Genomic DNA, 21,231 nt, shown 5'->3' on the forward strand with positions numbered 1-21,231 from the left:
AATTAACCTGGGACTCCTTTGAATTCCCATTCTGTTAGGTGCTTGCCTGTGGTCAATTGGGGTTATACAAATCTCTTAGGTGGCTTATTGAAACAAAAGAATGACCGTAGAAATAAGAGTTAATATTAAAAAAAAGATAATTATTGAAACATTAGTGATATGAATTGTTTTTATTAGAGAATTATAATTTTTTTTTAATATTTTGTACTTGTTTTGTCCTTTAGTAAACCAAAATCATATAATTTGCTAAGGGTATGCTTTCTCATGACACTGTTTAAAGTCGCAGTTGGAATCTAAAGAAAATATTTTTTTGTCAAAAATTGTCTTGTCAAAAAAGAAATATTTTTGTTTTATTAAGATGGCAGATATATGTGGACCACCACTCAGCAACAGGCCTGTGTTGGGATTCCAGATGTAAAATATGGAAAAGATAACTAAACAATGCAAAGGGTTGTTGAGAGTTTAAAAATGCAGTTTTATATAACAAAAACACATACTGTCACCTGCTGATGAAGTTGAATACTGCATCAATAAAATGCTGCAAAGGGAAAGGCAGTTTTTAACAGGTCTACTGGCATGTGCTAGATAGAGCTCTAGCTATAATATAGACACTATCTCAGGAAGGTTCTATGCCTATAATATTTACACAATTGTTTATTTTCTTAAAAATGTGAATGTTGAAAACTTGTTGGTGTTTCTTAAAAGAATAAATAAACAAAAACATTAGGAGAAAAAAAAGAGAAAAGGAGATACCCAAAATGTTGTCTGATTGCAGACATGTAACAGGCAGTGTTGTGTGATACACGGTCGTCATGGATTCTGACCCTGCTTACAGCTTTATTACCTCACATGCAGACGATTGCCTTGCACCCACATTTGTTCCAGTTATACACTCAGTTAGTTCCTTGTCTCAAAAATGCATTAAGGAGCGAGGCAGGCAGCTTGTGTGCCTGCTGCTCAATCTGTCTTTATGGAACACAAAGTTCAGATTTCAGATGGATTACAGTGCACAGAAGGATGTGGAAACCCAGGAATCATTTTAGGTCTAAAATGAACAAGTAGAGCGATTACTGGAGTTCTTTCTTTTTCAGGGTGAAAGGGGTCCTCCTGGTCTGAATGGGACTCAAGGTATTCAAGGGTGCCCTGGTCAAAGAGGTGCTAAGGTAAGAAGACTGACGCACAGCGTGTCTCGAACTGTATGACAAGTGGAAGCTCTCTGTCATTCACTTTCAGTGGTATTCCAAATCCTGTTATCCTGACAAAAAACTAAAATCACAAACGATCACTTTCTCGCACAGCACAGCCTGCCACTGAATAACTGACTGGGTTTAAGTCAGAATCAGACCTCAATATAACTGACTTTTTTATTATTTACTTAATTGCATTATTTGGTAACCAGAAAAAACAAAAAAACAAAAACAAACAAAAAAAAACCACACAAAAACAAAACCATAGCTTGTTTTCAGTGGTGTCTCAATGCAGCAAGTGTAGTTTTCATTTTTGTTTGTATTATTGAAAATGTACTGAATGACCGGTCAGCATTGGAGTAACAGATACATTTTACTAAAATGTATGCATGACATTATGCATGCACTGCTGCAGACTTTGCTTATAAGGGTTAATGCTTTAACCGTTTAATAATGCAACCAGAATATGCAAAATCAATTACTTCATTACACTAGTGTTTTAACCAGATTTAATTTACTATTACATTATAGTGCTACTGCAAACAAGTCCACTTACATATTTAAACACGTCTGTTATATCTGTAGTTAGGCATGTATTATCTGGTTTCCTGTATGTATTTACACATTTTCCTTTCTGTAATATTTGTTGTAGGGCTCAAGAGGCTACAGGGGAGAAAGGGTAAGTATACCTGCTGGAAACTGTAGTTTCTGTGGTTTGGTACAGTATATTCCACCTAATTTTAAAAAGCATATAGTACCTGAAAACATAACATGCCTTTTCAGTAGTGGAGAGAGTATTTCTGTAGTCCTTTCTTTTTATATGTCAGTATATTTGTGTAATTGCTTTCCTTAATTTTAGTTAAATTCCAAATATCAAAGATTATATTCAGCGTAATAACACTGTAATGTCATTACCAGACAGCAATTCCTTGTGTTTCCACAAGATGGTGCAATTTGCTTTAAACTTACTAAACAGTAATACTATTAAAATAGGATAAATTACTTCCAAAAAAAATGCAAACCACACATTCAAAATATGCTGGTTTATGAAAACCAGCTTGACATTGGATTTGATACTGCTATATTTGATGAAGAATCCATTCGTGTACAAAATCGCTTTCTAAAACAGAGCTATAACAGATGAGCCAAAAGAACACCCCACACGTGCCTATTAAGGGTAATCGAATCTGCAGACAAATGGTGGGATGAATTTGGCACTGCTAGCAATAGAAGATTGTGTATTCAATACGTTTTCCAGCCCCAAGTTAGCTCCAACTCCAGGCCCTCTTCAGTCACTCATAAGGAGGATGCGATGTTGTCTTTTTTTTTTAAAAATTTTTTTTTACATCAGGTAACTGCAAAAATCAAGCCCAGAATCAATCCATAGAAATCAAACAGGATTTCAAACATATATATATATATATATATATATATATATATATTGTGAAGGATTTTAGTCCTTCAGGTTTTTTTTCAGCACTTTAATGACCCCACCACACACAAAACTTAATTTTTAAAAGCGCTTGCACGCTATTTTTAATAAACAATAACAAACAGAACAAAAACAAACACCTAGCTCTTTTCGAGCATTAACTAAAACACAGGAACCCAAACTGTCTTGCAGGACGGCTAAGCCGTTTACCTGCCAAATAAACAAAACAAACCACACAGGTTTTACTCTACCTTTTCTTTTACGCTTAAGCACACTATCAAGCAGGCTCCTATACATAGCAGCAGCCCAAAACAGACTGGCTGCTCTCTTTAAATACCCTGCACCTGGCTCTGATTTACAATGAATCACCAGGTGCAGGGGATAACACAATTAACAAATATAATTAAACAATTAACAAAAACAATTAAATTAAACCAATGTGCATTTGCACATGTTTTTCATGCAGGGAGGATATTAACCCACTCCCTGCTGTGTTACAATATATATATATATATATCAGGGCTTCTCAAACTCGGTCCTGGAGACCCCCTGTGTCTGCTGGTTTTCATTCCAACCGAGCTCTCAATTACTTGACTATACCCTTCATTGAACTGATAATTTGCTTAATTAGACCTTTTTACTTGTTTTCAGCTCTTGAACAGTTGCATATTTCAAGTTAGCTGTAACATTTGATAAGTAACTTGAACTGCAACTGTTTAAGAGCTGAAAACAAGTAAAAAGGTCTAATTAAGCAAATTATTAGTTCAATTAAGGGTCTAGTTAAGTAACTGAGAGCTCGATTGGAATGAAAACCAGCAGATACAGGGGGTTCCCAGGACCGAGTTTCAGAAGCCCTGATTGATATATATATATATTTATCTAAATACATGTACTGGTATTTATCAAACATAATTGTTTTCTAAATACCAGCAGTAGTGTGGAGTAGTGGTTAGGGCTCTGGACTCTTGACCGGAGGGTCGTGGGTTCAATACCAGGTGGGGGACACTGCTGCTGTACCTTGAGCAAGGTACTTTGCCTAGATTGCTCCAGTAAAAACCCAACTGTATAAATGGGTAATTGTATGTAAAAATAATGTGATATCTTGTAACAATTGTAAGTCGCCTTGGACAAGGGTGCCTGCTAAGAAATAAATAATAATGGCATTTACGTTAAATATAAACACAACACTGATACAGTGCAAATCTAAAATACAACCTTACCTGCAAAAATCAGACCTAGACCAGACCTTAGCATTTTTACCTATTTTACCAGTTTTATCCAAACCAGAAAATGTCAGTCTTACAAAAAGAAACACAGTAATACAAAAATAATGTATAGAAATATTTCCAAAGAAAATTATTGATAGATATTGCAGCGTAACACTGATCCTAATGGGTCAATTGCAGCGTTCCAAATGTAGTCCACTTGATGTGTCTAACTAGTGGATTAAGCAGGTTTAGTCCATTTGATGCTATGATTTTAGGATTGAGATAATTAAAAAAAAAAACTATATGAACATAATTTAGATATTTTATTCAACATCATGTAGTCAAAGAAACTACAAAATGATATTGCAGAAGTCTACTGGAAGCCTATAACTGTAGTATCATATTAGGTTTCGAAATGTCACATTTTTCAATTTGTCAGTTCTTTGTTAAGTATATGGAAAACTACAAAGTGGTATGTAATTTAATATAGTAACGTAACATTGTTCAGCAGGTTTCATTCAACTTTATAAAGCAAAATGTGTTCATTCTATAGGGTGATGCAAAACATTTGGCCATAGCTATAGGTTAGTCCCCATTATTGGTCTAACTTGTTCCACTTGTTCCAGATCATTTAAACCAATTACTAGGATCATCTGTTTGGTACACTGCAATCAGAATTAAGTTAATACAGATGGATCTGCTAGTCTACATTTTAGTACACTTGATGTTGACTAAATCACAGGTACGCTGCAATTGACCCAATAAGTTTACACCTCTATCAGAATCAGTGGCACAACCCAAAATTCAGAAGATCTGGATTTATTCTATTTTAGATTTTATCCTCTGTCACATATACCTATGTCTAATAAACATTTTGCACTGTCTGCAATTTGAACAGGGTGAAGATGGGGACGATGGAATAGATGGTGTGGATGGTGAGAAGGTGATTATTCCCATTAAGCACAACTTTAAATGCTTAATGTGGGGGCTCCCGAGTGGCGCATCCAGTAAAAGCACTCGTGTAGAGTGCAGGATGCACCCTATAGTCTGGATGTCGTCGGTTCGAGTCCAGGCTATTCCTTTGCCGACCGAGGACGGGAGCTCCCAGGGGGCGGCGCACAATTGGCCGAGCACCGCCCGGGGGGGGGAAGGGTTAGGTCGGCCAGGGTGTTCTCGGCTCACCGCACACCAGTGACCTCTGTAGTCTGGCCGGGCGCCTGCGGGCTTGCCTGTAAGCTCCCCAGAGCTGCATTGTCCTCCGACACTGTAGCTCTGGGTGGCTACATGGTGAGTCTGCAGTGTGAAAATAAGTGGTCGGCTGACGGCACACGCTTCGGAGGACAGCGTGTGCTCGTCTTCGCCGCTCCCAAGTCAGCGCGGGGGTGGTAGCGATAGGCTGAGCTAAACAAAATTAATTGGACACTGTTAAATTGGGGAGAAAACAACAAAAAAATAAATAATTGGCGACTACTAAATTAAAATAAATAAATAAATAAATAAATAAATAAATAAATAAATAAATGCTTAATGTTTGTACAGTTCACAGCTTTTATGTATGTGAGATGAGGTTCAAAGCTCTGTAACTGCTTGTGCACACAAGCCTGTATATATTTCGTGCAGAGGTTAAGTGGCGTGCCTCTGCTCTGTTACAAATGTAGGTACTAATATTGAACTTTTATTTTGTTTTTTCAAACAGGGGCATCCTGGATTTTCTGGATCTGCTGGTGAAAAAGGCAGCCCTGGAAACACAGTAAGTAGTATTATGTTATACTGTAGAAATATTGATATTCAGCATGTGTTTCTAGCATTATACATAAGTCCCAAATCCAGACACAACTCCTATATCGGAATACTGTATATAGAATTTAGACAAGGTTAGAACTTTCCCAAGTTCTTTTTTGGGATTGTTAAGACCTTATGAAAATGCAGCGATTCAAATACAGTCACGGCAAGGGCCCTGAATAGTTTAAAAGTAATGTTATTATTACTACTAAGCTGAGCAATTGTAAGCTTGGCCTGGAGCGATCAAATCTTTTTGAAAATCAATGTGGGACAAACAAAAACCAAATGAAAGCTATTAAAGCCGCAGCATTTATATTTCGGAAAAAAGAAGCATGCCCCTTGATTTAAGGATTACATTTAGATTATTGTTATAAATCCATGTTGTAAACACAATAATAGACTTGAGAGGATGTATTTTAAGTATGTTAAGTATGCAGTAACTTTTATATTAATAATAAAGAAGTATAAATAGATGTATAGGACGGCAAGCTTGTGTGTCTGTGTTATATTGGCACTCACAGCTCGTAAAGTTCACTACTCCTGCCAATATTACCCACATACACAGACGTTCGCTGTTACATTAGAACACCCAAAGGATTACATTATCAAATGTTTAATTTAGACTTACTGTTGATTTTTGTGTTCACTTTTTCTTTGTTTTAGGGCAGGAGAGGTGTGAGGGGAGAACCTGGAGACCGAGGGGAGAATGGTCTAAGAGGAGACCCTGTGAGTGAATCAGTTTAATACTGTACTATAGTGTATATACACTGACCTGTTTGAGTTTGGCACTTCCAGAATCAGGGAGGGTAGAAAAGGCCTGGACTTTCTTCTCTCCTTTAAGGAATTTTGTGATTTTGGGAGTCGGCTGTTTTAAATCAAAATTATCATATATTTCCGTTCAGATACCCCAGGCAAACTATATATTGTTTTTTTATTTTTTGTCAGACTCTGAAGTTTTCATTGGTACCAAGTGTTTGTGTTTTTTTGATGATGTGACCACAAAATACAGCTATTATTGTAAGCAAAGTTCAGATTTTTCGTAAAATGTATTATACCTACATCTAGTGTTTGAGTAAGCTGCTGGATGTGCCTATGCCTATGTATAAATATTTTCATTGGTTTTGGGGGTTTTACATGCTCTAGGCCAGGGATGTCCATCTCATCTGACAGCAAAGGCCATTTAAGTACCTGAATGTCTATAGAAATTGTATGTAGGCCAATATATTCAAATAAGGATGGGTCGGTATACTGGTTTTGAGGTTTACCACGGTTTAGATACATTACGGTATAGATACTGTTCCTTTTGCACTGCACCGCGATTATTGTAATTACTGTATACAATGGTTATAGTCCACCACAAAGTGTAAAAAAATAAAGTTGCAACGAATTGGGCAGAATACAAGTTTAACACTCACCGAGCTGTCTCCCTTATTTTGGAAGCTCACTGTTGCCGCATTAGTAGTACTCTGTCTGCTCTCACCTTCCTATTAATCATCATTGCTGCCATTTTGTGTTGCAACGAGTGCTATACATTATTACAGTGTCATTAACAATGTCTGCTTCCAAACGAAGTAATGACCATTCAGGCCTTTGTGAAATTCCTGAGGAAGATCTTTTCCCGCCAGCAAAACATATTAAATCTAAGGCATGGATGTATTTTGGATATAAGAAAAAAGATGGCGTATTGTTTGAAGATGGAGTGCTGTATTGTAGATGTTGCAGAACATCGGTTTCTGCTCGTGGTGGAAACACATGGAACCTTTTTACACACCTCAGGGACCATCACCCTGAAATGTATGCATACATCTCAAAAGTAAGTTATAAATACAGTAGTTATAGCCTTCTCTGCTATTAACCAATATTAGTTAATGTTTGTGTTTTAAGCAATGTGACCGATCATTTCCGAATTTTTACCAGCAAATAAACAGCACTTTATTTTTTTTGCTCCTTTCTGAATGGAACCTGAACATCCTCAACCTTGCTGGCATAATATATATATATATATATATTTTTTTTTTTTTTTTTTTCTGATAAACAGATTCACTTTTTTTCCATACAGGACAAAAAATAAGCTCCATAGTAATTATTAAGCAAGCTGAGCACATTTTCCTATTCTCTAAAATATACTGTACTACAGAGAATTAAGACTAAGAATTTCTTGGTTTTGGAGTTAGGGTTCTATGTTAAAAATAAATAAAAATAATAATAATAAAAATGTATTTGCTTCAATTTATAACTTGCATGATTTATACTGTGATATTAGGGTTACCGTGGTATTTTTTTTTTTTTTTAAGGTTATCATACTGTGGAAATTGTATACCGTCCCAACCCTATACTCAAATATACTACTTTACACAAAACACATAGGCAGATATAACTAGAAGTAGCTTCCCTAGAACACTGACAGAAAAACTCAATATCACAAATGTAATATAATGGAGGAAATAATGATATAATGGAGTGTGGCGGAGTGTCCCGCCCCTATGTATTATTATTTGTATTTTTGTTTGCGGCGCGGATAAAAGCGCTGCGTCATTTAATTATTATATTTAAAAACCCCGTGAGGATGCATGGCTGATCAGCTACTGATTATTTAACTAGCTGACAGTCATGCATCCTTACCAAACGCGTGCAGACTCTGGCCGAGGGGTAATAAGATAATTAACAACTAGTTAATCCCTCGGCCAGAGTATATAAACCTGCAGCTCTCTGCACTCGGGGTTTGAGTGTAGAGAGGAGAGTTCGGGAGAGCGGAGAGAAAGAGCGCGAGAACATATAACATTAACAATTGCTATATTTAAACAAATATGCTTGTTTCTATTTGTTTGGCCATTGCGCCTTTTTGTTTTGTGTTTTGTTCATTGTTTAAATCTTTTGTTTTGTTTATTAAACACGCTGAGTGCCACTGCACTCAGCTTCACCCGCCCATCCACTGTTTGGTTTCAGTTACTTCCTGGTCCGTGACGTCATCAACCTCACCACTGCGAGCCAGCCTGTCACATATGGTGTCCTGCGTGGGACAAACAACGCCTCCAACAGCCGTACCAGGAAGGATAAGGACGTTTTTTTTGTTTTTTTCAAAGTGTTTTTTTGTGTGTTTTTTTTGAAAAAAAAAAAAATGGGGAAAAGTAGTCGGAGGAGAAAGCAGCAGCAGCAGCAACAACAACAGCAGCAGGAGGCGCAGCGGGTCCTTACCACGCTGGACGTCTGCCTCACCTGCCTGAAGGGTGAGGAGTGGTGCTTCACGGTTGGTGAGGTCAGGCACGTGGCACCGGACCAACCCCCTCCATGGCAGGAGAGGAAGGAGCCTGAGCATCCAGCAAGGGTGAGAGAGGACCAGCATCCTCCTAGGCAGAAGAATCCTGTCTCCTCTGAGGGGATCTGGGACTGGCTGGCGGAGCCTGAGAGGGATATAATGGTTGCCCTCCCTGCTGTGATCAACCTCCTGTGGGCGAGAGATGGGGAGCGCTGGGAGGCCTGGGAACAGAAACACCACACCAGACATCGCAGCCATGGTGCTCAACTACCTGGCTGCAGATATGGGAGGGGCCCCGCTGCTGTTTCCAGCACCAGAGGGAGAGGAGCCAGTGCTGCTGTCTCCAGCGCCAGAGGGAGAGGAGTCATCGCTGTCATCTCCAACGCCCGAGGGAGAGGTGCCATTGCTGCCTTCTCCAGCGCCAGAGGGAGAGGAGCCATTGCTGCCGTCTCCAGCACCAGAGGGAGAAGAGCCATCACTGCCTTCTCCAGCGCCAGAGGGAGAGGAGCCATCGCTGCCTTCTCCAGCGCCAGAGGGAGAGGAGCCATCGCTGCCTTCTCCAGCGCCAGAGGGAGAGGAGCCATCGCTGCCTTCTCCAGCGCCAGAGGGAGAGTAGCCATCGCTGCCGTCTCCAACGCCAGAGGGAGAGGAGCCATTGCTGCCGTCTCCAGCACTAGGAGCAGAGCAGCAGGAGCTGCCTCTGTCTCCACCACCACCAGGAGCAGAGCAGCAGGAGCTGCCTCTGTCTCCACCACCACCAGGAGCAGAGCAGCAGGAGCTGCCTCTGTCTCCACCACCACCAGGAGCAGAGCAGCAGGAGCTGCTTCTGTCTCCACCATCGCCAGGAGAAGAGCAGCAAGAGCTGCCTCTGCCTCCACCACCTCCACCAGCAGAGGGTGAATGCCTGCTGGTTCTGCCTCAGCCGCCGTGGGAGGACTGCTTGCCCCTCCCACCTCCACCAGCAGAGGATGAATGCCTGCTGGTTCCACCTCAGCCGCCGTGGGAGGATGGCTTGCCGCTCCCAGCTCCACCAGCAGAGGGTGAATGCCTGCTGGTTCCGCCTCAGCCGCCGTGGGAGGATGGCTTGCCGCTCCCAGCTCCACCAGCAGAGGGTGAATGCCTGCTGGTTCCGCCTCAACCGCCGTGGGAGGATTGCTTGCCCCTCCCACCTCCACCAGCAGAGGGTGAATGCCTGCTGGTTCCGCCTCAACCGCCGTGGGAGGACTGCTTGCCGCTCCCAGCTCCACCAGCAGAGGGTGAATGCCTGCTGGTTCCGCCTCAGCCGCCGTGGGAGGACTGCTTTCCCCTGCTTTCCCCTCCCCATGCGGCAGGAAATACTGTGGCTGGAGCCCCATGAAGGGGAGCTGCTGGCCACGGAAAAGGGGGGGGAGGTCAGGAAACCAGCTCCCCCAGCCGCACTTTCACGACAGGAAATACTGTGGCTGGAGCCCCATGAAGGGCAGCTGCCAGCCATGAAGAAGGGGGGGGAGGTCAGGAGACCAGCTTCCCCTGCAGCAATTTCGCTGCAGGAAATACTGTGGCTGGAGCCCCATGAAGGGCAGCTGCCAGCCATGAAGAAGGGGGGGGGGGGGGGTCAGGAGACCAGCTCCCCCCGCAGCAATTTCGCTGCAGGAGAAAAGGTGGCCGGAGTCCCACAGAGGGGAGCTGCCGGCCATGAAGAAGGGGGGCCAGAGGAACCGGCCTTTTTCTGGCCAGAGGAACCGGCCTGTGCATGGTCCACTAGGACGCTACAGTTGTTGGGGTGGGAGGAGGACATCCCGCCGTGGCCGCCCCCGGAGATACCTTGCTTCCCCTGTTCCTGGGCCAGGACTGCTAGCCGGGACTTTAGGGAATAAGGGGGGAGGTGGCCGAAAAGGCCATGTGTGCTGCGCACAAGGGGGGGCATGTGTGGCGGAGTGTCCCGCCCCTATTTATTATTATTTGTATTTTTGTTTGCGGCGCGGATAAAAGCACCGCGTCTTTTATTATTATATTTAAAAACACAGTGAGGATGCATGGCTGATCAGCTACTGATTATTTAACTAGCTGACAGTCATGCATCCTTACCAAACGTGTGCAGACTCTGGCCGAGGGGTAATAAGATAATCAACAACTAGTTAATCCCTCGGCCAGAGTATATAAACCTGCAGCTCTCTGCACTCGGGGTTTGAGTGTAGAGAGGAGAGTACGGGAAAGCGGAGAGAGAGAGAGAGCGCGAGAACATATAAAATTAACAATTGCTATATTAAAACAAATATACTTGTTTCTATTTGTTTGGCCATTGCGCCTTTTTGTTTTGTGTTTTGTTCATTGTTTAAATCTTTTGTTTTGTTTATTAAACACGCTGAGTGCCACTGCACTCAGCTTCACCCGCCCATCCACTGTTTGGTTTCAGTTACTTCCTGGTCCATGACGTCATCAACCTCACCACTGCGAGCCAGCCTGTCACATGGAGTCTTAATATTTAACTTACTGTATATTCCAAAATATAACACTTTTAACAGCACTGAAAAAAAGGATCTGGACGGTCTGTTTTTACAAGTATGGACAGTAAACTTTGCCAGCATTTTCTATAAAATCCTAATTCGGCTCTATATCCGGATGCTGCTCCATAGCACACCGCAGTGTTAAAAGCGTAGCATACATGCTTACCCATTTGGTGTTGTCAGAGTCAATTTGTATATTCGTCAGCACTCTCTCAGCTTCTTTGAAGCAACGTTTCATTATTTGCTGACTGACAGAGTTCCAAGCATGCTTTAGCAAGCGCACAGCATCTAACAGAGAAATATGATTTACACACTAAATGTTCGTGCTGATGCTCATCGCTTTTCTCTTTCCAGTCATGCTTGCTGTTGCAGTCAGTACTGTAAACCAGACACTAAGTACAGGGATTAAATAGCCAAGGTACAGTACAGGGGTAATCGCTATATAATGCTGCCATAGGAAAAAAAAAATGATGTTATGTTGTGATCTATATTATAATGCGGCGATTGTAAACACATTGTTATTTTGTTATTGAAGTTCTATTGAAATACTGTATTTCCGCTTATTATAATCACAATAAAGTGTGTATTTAAAAAAAAATATAGCAAAAACGGTTTTGAAAACTGTCCAAATTGCTTATTTGAGGGCTAAGAATGAAACTGCAAAAAAAAGAGAGTATTTTTAACATGGAAATTGCCAAAATAAATGTCAGCTGGGTGGTTAATCGAACTGTCAAGCTTTTACTACAGTAAAGTGCTGTCTTGTATTGAAATCTATGTGAATGGCAAGGTAACGAGGTGAAAACAGCTGATTGGTGGATTAGTAAGAGCGATTACTACAGTATAAACCATTGCGTTTGTTATTTAAATCTATGTGAACGGCACATAACAAGATCCAAACAGCTGAGTCTGCCTGAAATATACGGCGTGTTTAACACAGAATAAACAATGCCTTTGTTATTGAAATCAATGGGATCGGCAAAAGGCAAGCACTATTTGTCCATTATAAACGGCTGCCCTCAATAACCCTGGATGGTGTAAGTGGTGGATACTGTACGTGTAGTTATGCTATGTGAAGATGTTACTGTAGAGGGCGGCAGTAGAAAATAGGAGGTGCTTTGGGAGTAGCAATGTAGGGAGGCATGACCATTATTAGCTAATATTTATATTTTTGTATTGATTATAATAATATTATATATTACACTCTATACACATCATATGCACAAATACATTTGTGTATTTCTTGTTTGTTTTTTAGATTTTTATGTTAATCCAAGTTATTATGATAATTGATTTGATGAGTTAATGCTGCTAATTAGATTAACCGTAATATACAAAATATGTTAATGTATTAAACAGTATCAACTCTTTCAAAGATGTTTTAAAAAAATTCAGATTAACTAATAAGAAAGGGGAGACTGGCTGAACATATTAGATATCTTCATACATGCATTGGTTTCTTTACAGTTAAAGGAAAGTTTCTAGTCTTTATTGCGAAATGAATTTTAAAAGCTGGTCTTTTTTTTTTTCTCTAGGGCATCCCTGGAACTGACAACAGCGTGGTTGGCTCCAAGGGGGTAAAAGGAAATCCTGGAATGCAGGTGCGTGGATTCATTTCAGATGTCTGCTAAAGCAGTTCTGAAACAATTTAGACTGTGGTTAGCTGACTCGTTTTAGAAAAATCTAAGAAAATGAACTGTCTCAACGTAACACATTTCAGGCAGTTGTGGATGGTTGTAAGATGCAACACATTTGAAAGTGTTGGTGAGTCAGGTGTTGATAATACAGGTGAGGATAACAGGGTTACTAAATGTAGCCACAGATTGATTTACAGGCCTTCAGGCCCAGGCTTATCAATATTTTAATGTCATTTTTGTGAAATAAAAAAAGGATCATCTTACAAAACTATCAATGTATATTAGCACTTATAACTTAAGGAGCATACTGTCTTTGAACACTGCAGACCTGTATACAGGTCTAGGAAAGACCTCTAGTAGTATCGGAAAGATAACTCTGTTTCCATTGGCTACCTGTCTGTTCCCGCGTCATTTTCAAGATTCTGCTTCTGACATACAAGGCCCAACATGGTCAGGGTCCTTCTTACATCATGGACCTTCTGAGCCCATACATCCCTAGGAGAGCTTAGGTCTCCCAATTCTGGACTTCTTAAATGCATTTCACCTAAGCATATTACTTTTGCTGGCATAGCCCAGTTGCATTCAAAATTCTACTTCAGTTTCTCAGTTTAAAACTTCTCTCTAAACTCTTTTCGGCTGTCTTCTCTTCTTAGGCTTCCTAGGTTTTGAAATATGAACTGAGATGTTATATCTTGTTTTTATGCTTACCCTGTTTATCAATGTATTTAGAAATTTCTGCTTTTATCGTGTTTGTATTTAAGTTTATAAATGAATTAGTATCTTGGACATTTTGATTGTGCAGCGCCTTGCGACACTTCAGTGTGAATGCCGCTATATTTAAATTATTATTATTGTTGTTGTTGTTGTCGTTGTTATATCTATGCCCATTTTTTAACTCCTGAATTATTTATTGGAGTTTTGATTGATTAAATAATATTTTGCATGCATTAAACTTTTCTAGAGCACCAACAGATTATTGCAATGTTTACTGCATGTGATTAATAAAAAAAAAAAACAGACTTAGGAACTGTTATAGTAAATATGCCCCTATATGTGAACAAACAAATATAGTTATACTTATAATCTATAAGTGGCAGGAATGTGTATGTAATTATATTTTAAAAATGAATTATTGAATTGAGTATCATCAGTTGTTCCACACTGATCACATCATATGAAAACCCGTCTGATCCCTATGAATTGGCATAACATTCTGTTCTTCATCAGCATAGATATATTTGATATGTCAGCACCATTTTAATGTAACTATATTTTAATATAGCCACTTGCACTTGGGTGGTGCACATTAGTAATGTATGGTAATTAACTAAATACGTAGAACCTTTGTGTATTTCGGGGGGCTGGAGCTGGGGCTCCTCTCATGTGTCATCCTGCTAAAATACCTGTCAGTCACCCTTTAATTACCTGTCAGTCACCCTATTTAAACTGTAGCCAGCTTCCTAATTGTCTTACTTTTCAGTTTGCGGTTACCACGCAGACTTGCAGACCCAATCTTAAAACAAAAAACTTTGTTTTCAATCTGTTTAAAATGACTACTCACTCGAGGTAGCTTTTGTTTTCATCTGACTCAGATGAAGATTTTTTCTCTCCTTCTGGCTTCTTCCTTCAACAAATAATCCAACGAAAAAACTCTCAAATAAATCCGCCCGTCCTGCTTCTGCTCCATCTGACAATGCTGCTGAAGATTTCCATCAAGCCTCCACCAATCCTGCTGCTACAACCTCTGCTTATTCAGCTGTTTTCGCTGCCATTACTCTTCGCTGCTCTAAACGTATCTCCAGTGCAACTTTTTTACAAGGATTGGCCCATCAACAAACTCGTGAAATCTCTTTTCAAAGAAGGATTGCCCATTGAAGCAGGGAGCGATTGGGTTGCTTTATTTGTTTCATATTGCAATTCTATATTGGCCGAGCCTGTTTTTCTCCATCAGAAGTCACAGCTTCACTCGCCTCTGACCCAGCGACTACAACCCCTCAGTTTTCAATTTCATCTGGTCCTTCAATTTGAATTATCAGATTTTTAGCAATATCAAGCAACTCATTCACCCTCTTTCCACCTCAATTCTACAGTATCTGATGCGCTAGATAGCAGGATCACTAGCTTGGAACCGGTAGCCATTACTTCTTCATCAATGGCAACAGCAGCAGCGATCGTCTCTCCCGCTGTATCAGCCACGCTCACACCGACTCTCAAGTTGCCAACTCTAGCGACTGCTTCTAGTTCAGGAACCTCCTCTGCTTCAGTTATTCATCGCCACTCTCTCCTCAACTAAGACACAATGTTATTGAAGGTAAAGACATTCATTTGGTCTCTATTCTTATTGCAACCTCAGAATTTCTGTATCACAGGGTAGTGGACTGTGGAGAACTGTCTGTTACTCTAAAATGTCGGGATCCTCGGCTGTGTAAAAAACTTACTCTTGGAGAATTTGTGCTTGCATTTTCTGTATTTCGTGATCTCCTGTCTGAAATTTCTGCTCACGACAACAAGAACTGGACTCTTATTTATTTAACATTGTTGACCTCTCGGTCAGATATGGCGGTACCATTTTTTATAAGTATCATAAAGCTTTTTCAGCCAAAGCAGCTTCTTGGACAATACACTGATTGACTGGTCTCAACCTGATCATTATCTCTTTAATAGATTCTTCGGTGGTCTCCGTGCTAATGCTTTTGGAGTTTGTGCTTCCACCGCCCATTCTACCTCTCTGTGTCCAAAAGCAGCCTCCTCTTCAGCCCCCTCATCAGCCTCAAATTATTCTTTCCTTGTTCTCGACAACACTCCTTTTTTTTAGGAATCGTGCATCTGCAGTCTCTCCTATTCATTCTTCAGCTCTGCCTGCTTTTTCAACAAGCAAGATTCTCATGGAAGACTGTGACAGAAAGACAATGATTCTTGGTGGTAAATCTCCCTCTCGACCTGTGAGGGTGCTAAGTAATGGGAACAGAGTATTCTGGACTACTTGGCTTGACACTTGGTTCCGAGGGTTAAAAGCAAGTCGGTCATGTAGAAAAGAGACAGATCTTCGGTACACTAACTCATTGACCTGGAGGGGAAATGATGTGGCAGCTGCAGATCATAAAAAGCAGCTACAATCATTTACCAAGGGGTCATGAGTGACAGTATAAATAGGGGTCAAAGCAATGTTATCTGTTCCTTTGTTTTTGGTTTATGAAAAGTGACCTGGAAGGACCTGTGTTTCGTGTATCCGTATCATAAGTGTTTGTTTGTCCTGTCTATTTGTTGTTTGCTATCTCTAGACAGCTAACATGTTCCAGAGCTGCCATCAGAGGCCAGCATAAACCCAGAACAGCACTGCACTTGTATCACCAATAATTGTATTTGCACCACTAGCACTAATTCACGCACTAACGGACTTGTGTATGTGTTTTGTGTTTTGTGTGGGTGTATAATAAAAACAGGACAAACCTATACTTTTTTTTTTAGTCGTTGCCAATTATTTTTATTATTTTCTCCCAATTTGGAATGGCCAATTATTTTAGGCTCAGCTCACCGCTACCACCCCTGCGCTGACTCGGGAGGGCGAAGACGAACACACGCTGTCCTCCGAAGTGTGTGCCGTCAGCCAACCGCTTTTTTTCACACTGCAGACTCACCATGCAGCCACCCAAGAGCTACAGCGTCAGAGGACAATGCAGCTTTCGGGCAGCTTACAGGCAAGCCCGCAGGCGCCCGACCAGACTACAGGGGTCGCTGGTGCGCGGTGAGCCAAGGACACCCTGGCCGACCTAAACCCTCCCCCCACCCCCCGAGTGACGCTCGGCCAATTGTGCGCTGCCCCCTGGGAGCTCCCGTCCACGGTCAGCTGTGGAATAGCCTGGACTCGAACCGGCGACGTCCAGGCTATAGAGCGCATCCTGCACTCCACGTGGAGTGCCTTTACCAGATGCGCCACTCGGGAACCCCTCGCTGCTGTATACTTAACATAATTTATTGTTTACTGTTTGTTTTGCTGTCAGGCACTGGACACAAAAATATAATTAAACAACCTTTGCACCTGGATTATAATTGTCTGTCTGTTCATTGATCACCTGCACCTGCACACTATTAACCACTTTGCCACAAAGACCCATCAAATATTCAGGTAGCAGACAGCTGTGCAATAATTTCAATTCCTCATTCTGCATTTTTTGTGTGCAGTTTCTGTGGCTATGCTCATTCACGTTCCATCTGCCCTCTTTCATATAAATGACATTCATCATTACTAATCAGCTCTACCCCCATCAACATCCTGGCTCTATCAGATGCTCTTCAATACCACCCTGATGTTCTTTTGTTAATTATTTAATTTCTGGCCTTACTAATGGCTTTTCTACTGGTTTAAAATCCATCCCTTCTTCCTCTACTGTTGTAAAAACCTCCAAACTGCTATAAAAGAACCAGAAGTCATCGATTCTCTCATCAATTCCGAGATCTCAAAGGGATTCATGGAGGGCCCATTTTCAGCCCCTCCCTTCCCTCAATTCCGCATCAAACCTATTGGAGTAAGCTCCCCCCCTAAGCTTGCTCCCAACTTTCGAGCTAGTCATTGACTCAACTTATCGAAGGTGACTCTTACAGCTGGGGGGGAGACCCCTGGCCCTCTTTGTGTTTATTTCTTTATTCTCTTTTCCAGCTCTTTTGTTCTCCCTGCATAGATTGTGAGACTCTCCATGTGGCCTGACCTCTTTCAATTAGACGTCTCAGTAAGCCAGGGAGATCTTAGTTCATCCTCTATCCTTCCTTAATTTCCCCTTGGGGGAAGTTCCTCATTTCCCGGCCTCGGAGGTCGATCGGTTCGGCCTCACCTCAGCGAGGGCAGTTCTCTGAGTAGTCAAGGGGAAACCCCTATTCTGTTGCTAAAGTCACAAACACTTTGTCTTTATTCTAGTAGTCCCTTTACGCAGGTCTGGCTCCTGCCTTGTGAAATTAAGTTAAACTGTAATTCTTTCCAAATGGCATTAGTTCACAGTGTTAGTTAGTAACAATATTGCCAAGTTATTTTTCTTTGATGTCTCTACAGTAATGAACTGCATTAAATGTCTTAATTATTTCTCAATGTGGCACTTTAGGGGGATGCAGGAGCAGATGGAATACCTGGCGATGGTGGCAGTCCAGGAAAAATAGTAAGTATGATTTTATTATACATGTATTATTCAGTATAATAAATATATCTATATACATGCTGTATTTTGTATTTCAAAAGGTTGAAGAGTTCCTATGATGGGGTGCCCTCCCCTTGTGGATATTATTTATTTATATATGTAGTTCATTAAACAGTAATTATCAAATAAAAATCAAACAATATCAAAACGTGTGCCAGTATCGACTTGCTCTGTGCCATTTATTGAAATGTTCAATACAACAGAACCCGGGATTGCCTTCGCAACCACTGCAGATTTTTCTTTTGTCTTTTCTATTGTTTTCATTTTCGTAGGAGACTCTGTACCTTTATTACAGTCTCTGTTTCCCTTGTGTTGGAGGGATAGTCACAAATGCGTGTACACAGCTACTTTGCGCAGGCATTGTGATGGATCTGGCTGCCGCATTAGTGCTATGTTTTGATAGTATTTCGTCACAGCACTGCCATTTCAAAACAAACAGCAGCTTCCCGTTTGCAGCTGGCTTACCTGTAAAGTAGCTGCATGCTCTTCTGTTTGTACAGTTTGTACTGTTCTTGGCTCCACATCCTCTTCATCATAATCGCTGAGTGATAAGTCAGTATCACTGTCGCTGGTACCGAAATCCTCCGAACCAACTTCACTCCCGTTGCTCATTATAGAAATACCACGTACGTTGCCATGTTTAGCTTTCGCTAAAAACTATGTAAACTATAACTAAACAAGTAAAACTAATAATAAATAAAAAAATAATAATTTAAAACACTATATATATATATATATATATATATATATATATATATATATATATATATATATATATATATATATATATATATACGTGTAAAAGCTGAATGGCTTCCTGCAATATATCTCAATACATCTCTAAACGCCCACAGCTATGTCACCTGACCCTCCCCCAACTTTCATTGTACATTCCACAGTTCTAGCACTGCTTTAGAGATTGAAACCTGAAACGCTAGACTGAGGAACCGATCATAGAATAGAATGGGAAACGTGACGTACACACGTATGGCATGGTACTGTAAGTGGGTTTTCAATTGACGTACGTGCGTACGTCATGGTGTTGAAGTGGTTAAGGCTCCAGCCACAGAATATAAAAGGACCCACTTCGAGCGCAATAGCGAATGCTACCTTGACCAAATAAATACAAAGGTACTCGTTTTTGTAAAAATATAGTTAATGTTTGTTTTGTTTGGCCAACGTGCCCTTTTGTTTTGTGTTTTTGTGTAAACCTTTTATTTGTTATTATTTAATAAAAGTACTGCTACGGCAGTTTAGCCCTGTACCTTTTGTTTTTGCACTGGTCCGTGATGTCACCACACCTGCGCACTGCAACCACTTTGCCACAGATCCTCATTTGCATCTATCTCGACCCCACTATGTATGGTTTCAGTAAGCAGCCCACTCTTAAGACTATACGGGGCAGACATTAGCGGAGAGCAAGATGGGGAAGAAGATAAGAACATAAGAACACTTTCAAAGGATTCGGCCCATTTAGTCCAGCAACATCATGGCTTGAAAACCCATTCCATCTCTGTGTGTAAAAGTGCCTTCTACATGCTGCCACAAATCCTCTGAACTTCCAAATGTGTTCCTGGTTCCTGTGTTCATTTTAAAATAGTGACTGGGGTTGACTTTTTTAACATTTTCAGTTCAATTCTCTCAACACTATAACTCGTACCCTTAAAACCAGGGATTAATCTAGTTGTTTTTCTCTGGACTGTCCAAAACCGCAATGCAGTGCTTTGTGTGCCACTTGTTGTGCCAGTTATTGTGCTGTCCCTCCTCTATGTGTTACCAATACTACATCTCTCATGACTTTCTAAAACTCATCGCAAAAAACAAGCAAAGCAAAGATGCAGTGAAGTTAGAAAGTAAAATTGACCACAGCACAATAAGTGTGATAACCCTCAATATTAAAATAGATAAAAGCATTAAATAGCTTTTTGGGGGTTTTGACTCTTAATAATGTTTGGGTATACTTCTTTGCCAACACATAATTTTTTACAAGTGCTCAGTAAGTCACGAGGTTAAAAAAACACGTTACAAGAACAGATTAGTTAAACCAAGCATATATAATTATGTGCAGAGTCAGATATGACCGTAAACAGGAAGAACAGCCAAACACAGCCAAAGCTAGAAATATGACAAGGATTACCATTTAGACAAATTATTTAAGATCAAGTGTACAGCATTTCATGGCCTTGTTCAGCTCCTGAGTCAGTTTGGACAATCAAAGTAACCACTGAGGGTTTTTTTTTTATATTTATATGGGCTCCAAGACAAACCTTAATAATGTCATAAACATTCCAAATATAAAAGTGAAGAGTGTTTCACTGTGAATTTGGCATTTATTCATTTTCTTTTGTTCATCATTATTGCACCAAGGCAATGGAAATTTATATTGGATCCACTTTTATTTAACAGTTGAGACTATTTTTTTTACAAATGAAAAACATCAAACATCACATACAGTACTAATGTGTTTCTGTTTTGTTTAAGGGTCCACAAGGTCGAAGAGGGCTCCCTGGTTCAAAGGTAATTCAGTGTACAGTAATTGTGTGGGTGATACTGTATATCACACATTACGATAGTGTTTAGGGAGGACCTGGCAACTAGTGGCTGTAACTATAGCTGTGGGTCTGCGCATAGTGCTACAGGACACCAAATGATCACATGTGTAACAAACTATGCTTATGTACACATAACTTTAAACACTCAATTGTTTAGGACTGTAGTTTTAAGGTGTTTCTATGATACAGAGTTTGTGCTCTCTCCCTGTTTAAATGATATAGAGTTTGTGCTCTCTCCCTGTTTAAATGATATAGAGTTTGTGCTCTCTCCCTGTTTAAATGATATAGCGTTTGTGCTCTCTCCCTGTTTAAATGATATAGAGTTTGTGCTCTCTCCCTGTTTAAATGATATAGAGTTTGTGCTCTCTCCCTGTTTAAATGATATAGAGTTTGTGCTCTCTCCCTGTTTAAATGATATAGAGTTTGTGCTCTCTCCCTGTTTAAATGATATATAGTTTGTGCTCTCTCCCTGTTTAAATGATATAGAGTTTGTGCTCTCTCCCTGTTT

General features: G+C 40.5%; 1 protein-coding gene across 1 annotated transcript in view; it reads left to right on the forward strand.

Moving 5' to 3' along the window:
- The window catches only part of LOC117394887 (collagen alpha-6(VI) chain-like), a 105,955-nt gene that overhangs the window by 36,317 nt on the left and 48,407 nt on the right, over nt 1-21,231 (forward strand). Inside the window, exons 17-24 of the mRNA XM_059013027.1 lie at nt 1,092-1,163; nt 1,840-1,866; nt 4,726-4,770; nt 5,524-5,577; nt 6,273-6,335; nt 12,884-12,949; nt 18,079-18,132; nt 20,653-20,688. Of these exons, the coding sequence (XP_058869010.1) occupies nt 1,092-1,163; nt 1,840-1,866; nt 4,726-4,770; nt 5,524-5,577; nt 6,273-6,335; nt 12,884-12,949; nt 18,079-18,132; nt 20,653-20,688 (417 nt within the window). The remainder of the gene's footprint in view (nt 1-1,091; nt 1,164-1,839; nt 1,867-4,725; nt 4,771-5,523; nt 5,578-6,272; nt 6,336-12,883; nt 12,950-18,078; nt 18,133-20,652; nt 20,689-21,231) is intronic.

Source organism: Acipenser ruthenus, chromosome 3 (genome assembly GCF_902713425.1).
Source record: "Acipenser ruthenus chromosome 3, fAciRut3.2 maternal haplotype, whole genome shotgun sequence".
Classification (NCBI taxonomy): Eukaryota; Metazoa; Chordata; class Actinopteri; order Acipenseriformes; family Acipenseridae; genus Acipenser; species Acipenser ruthenus.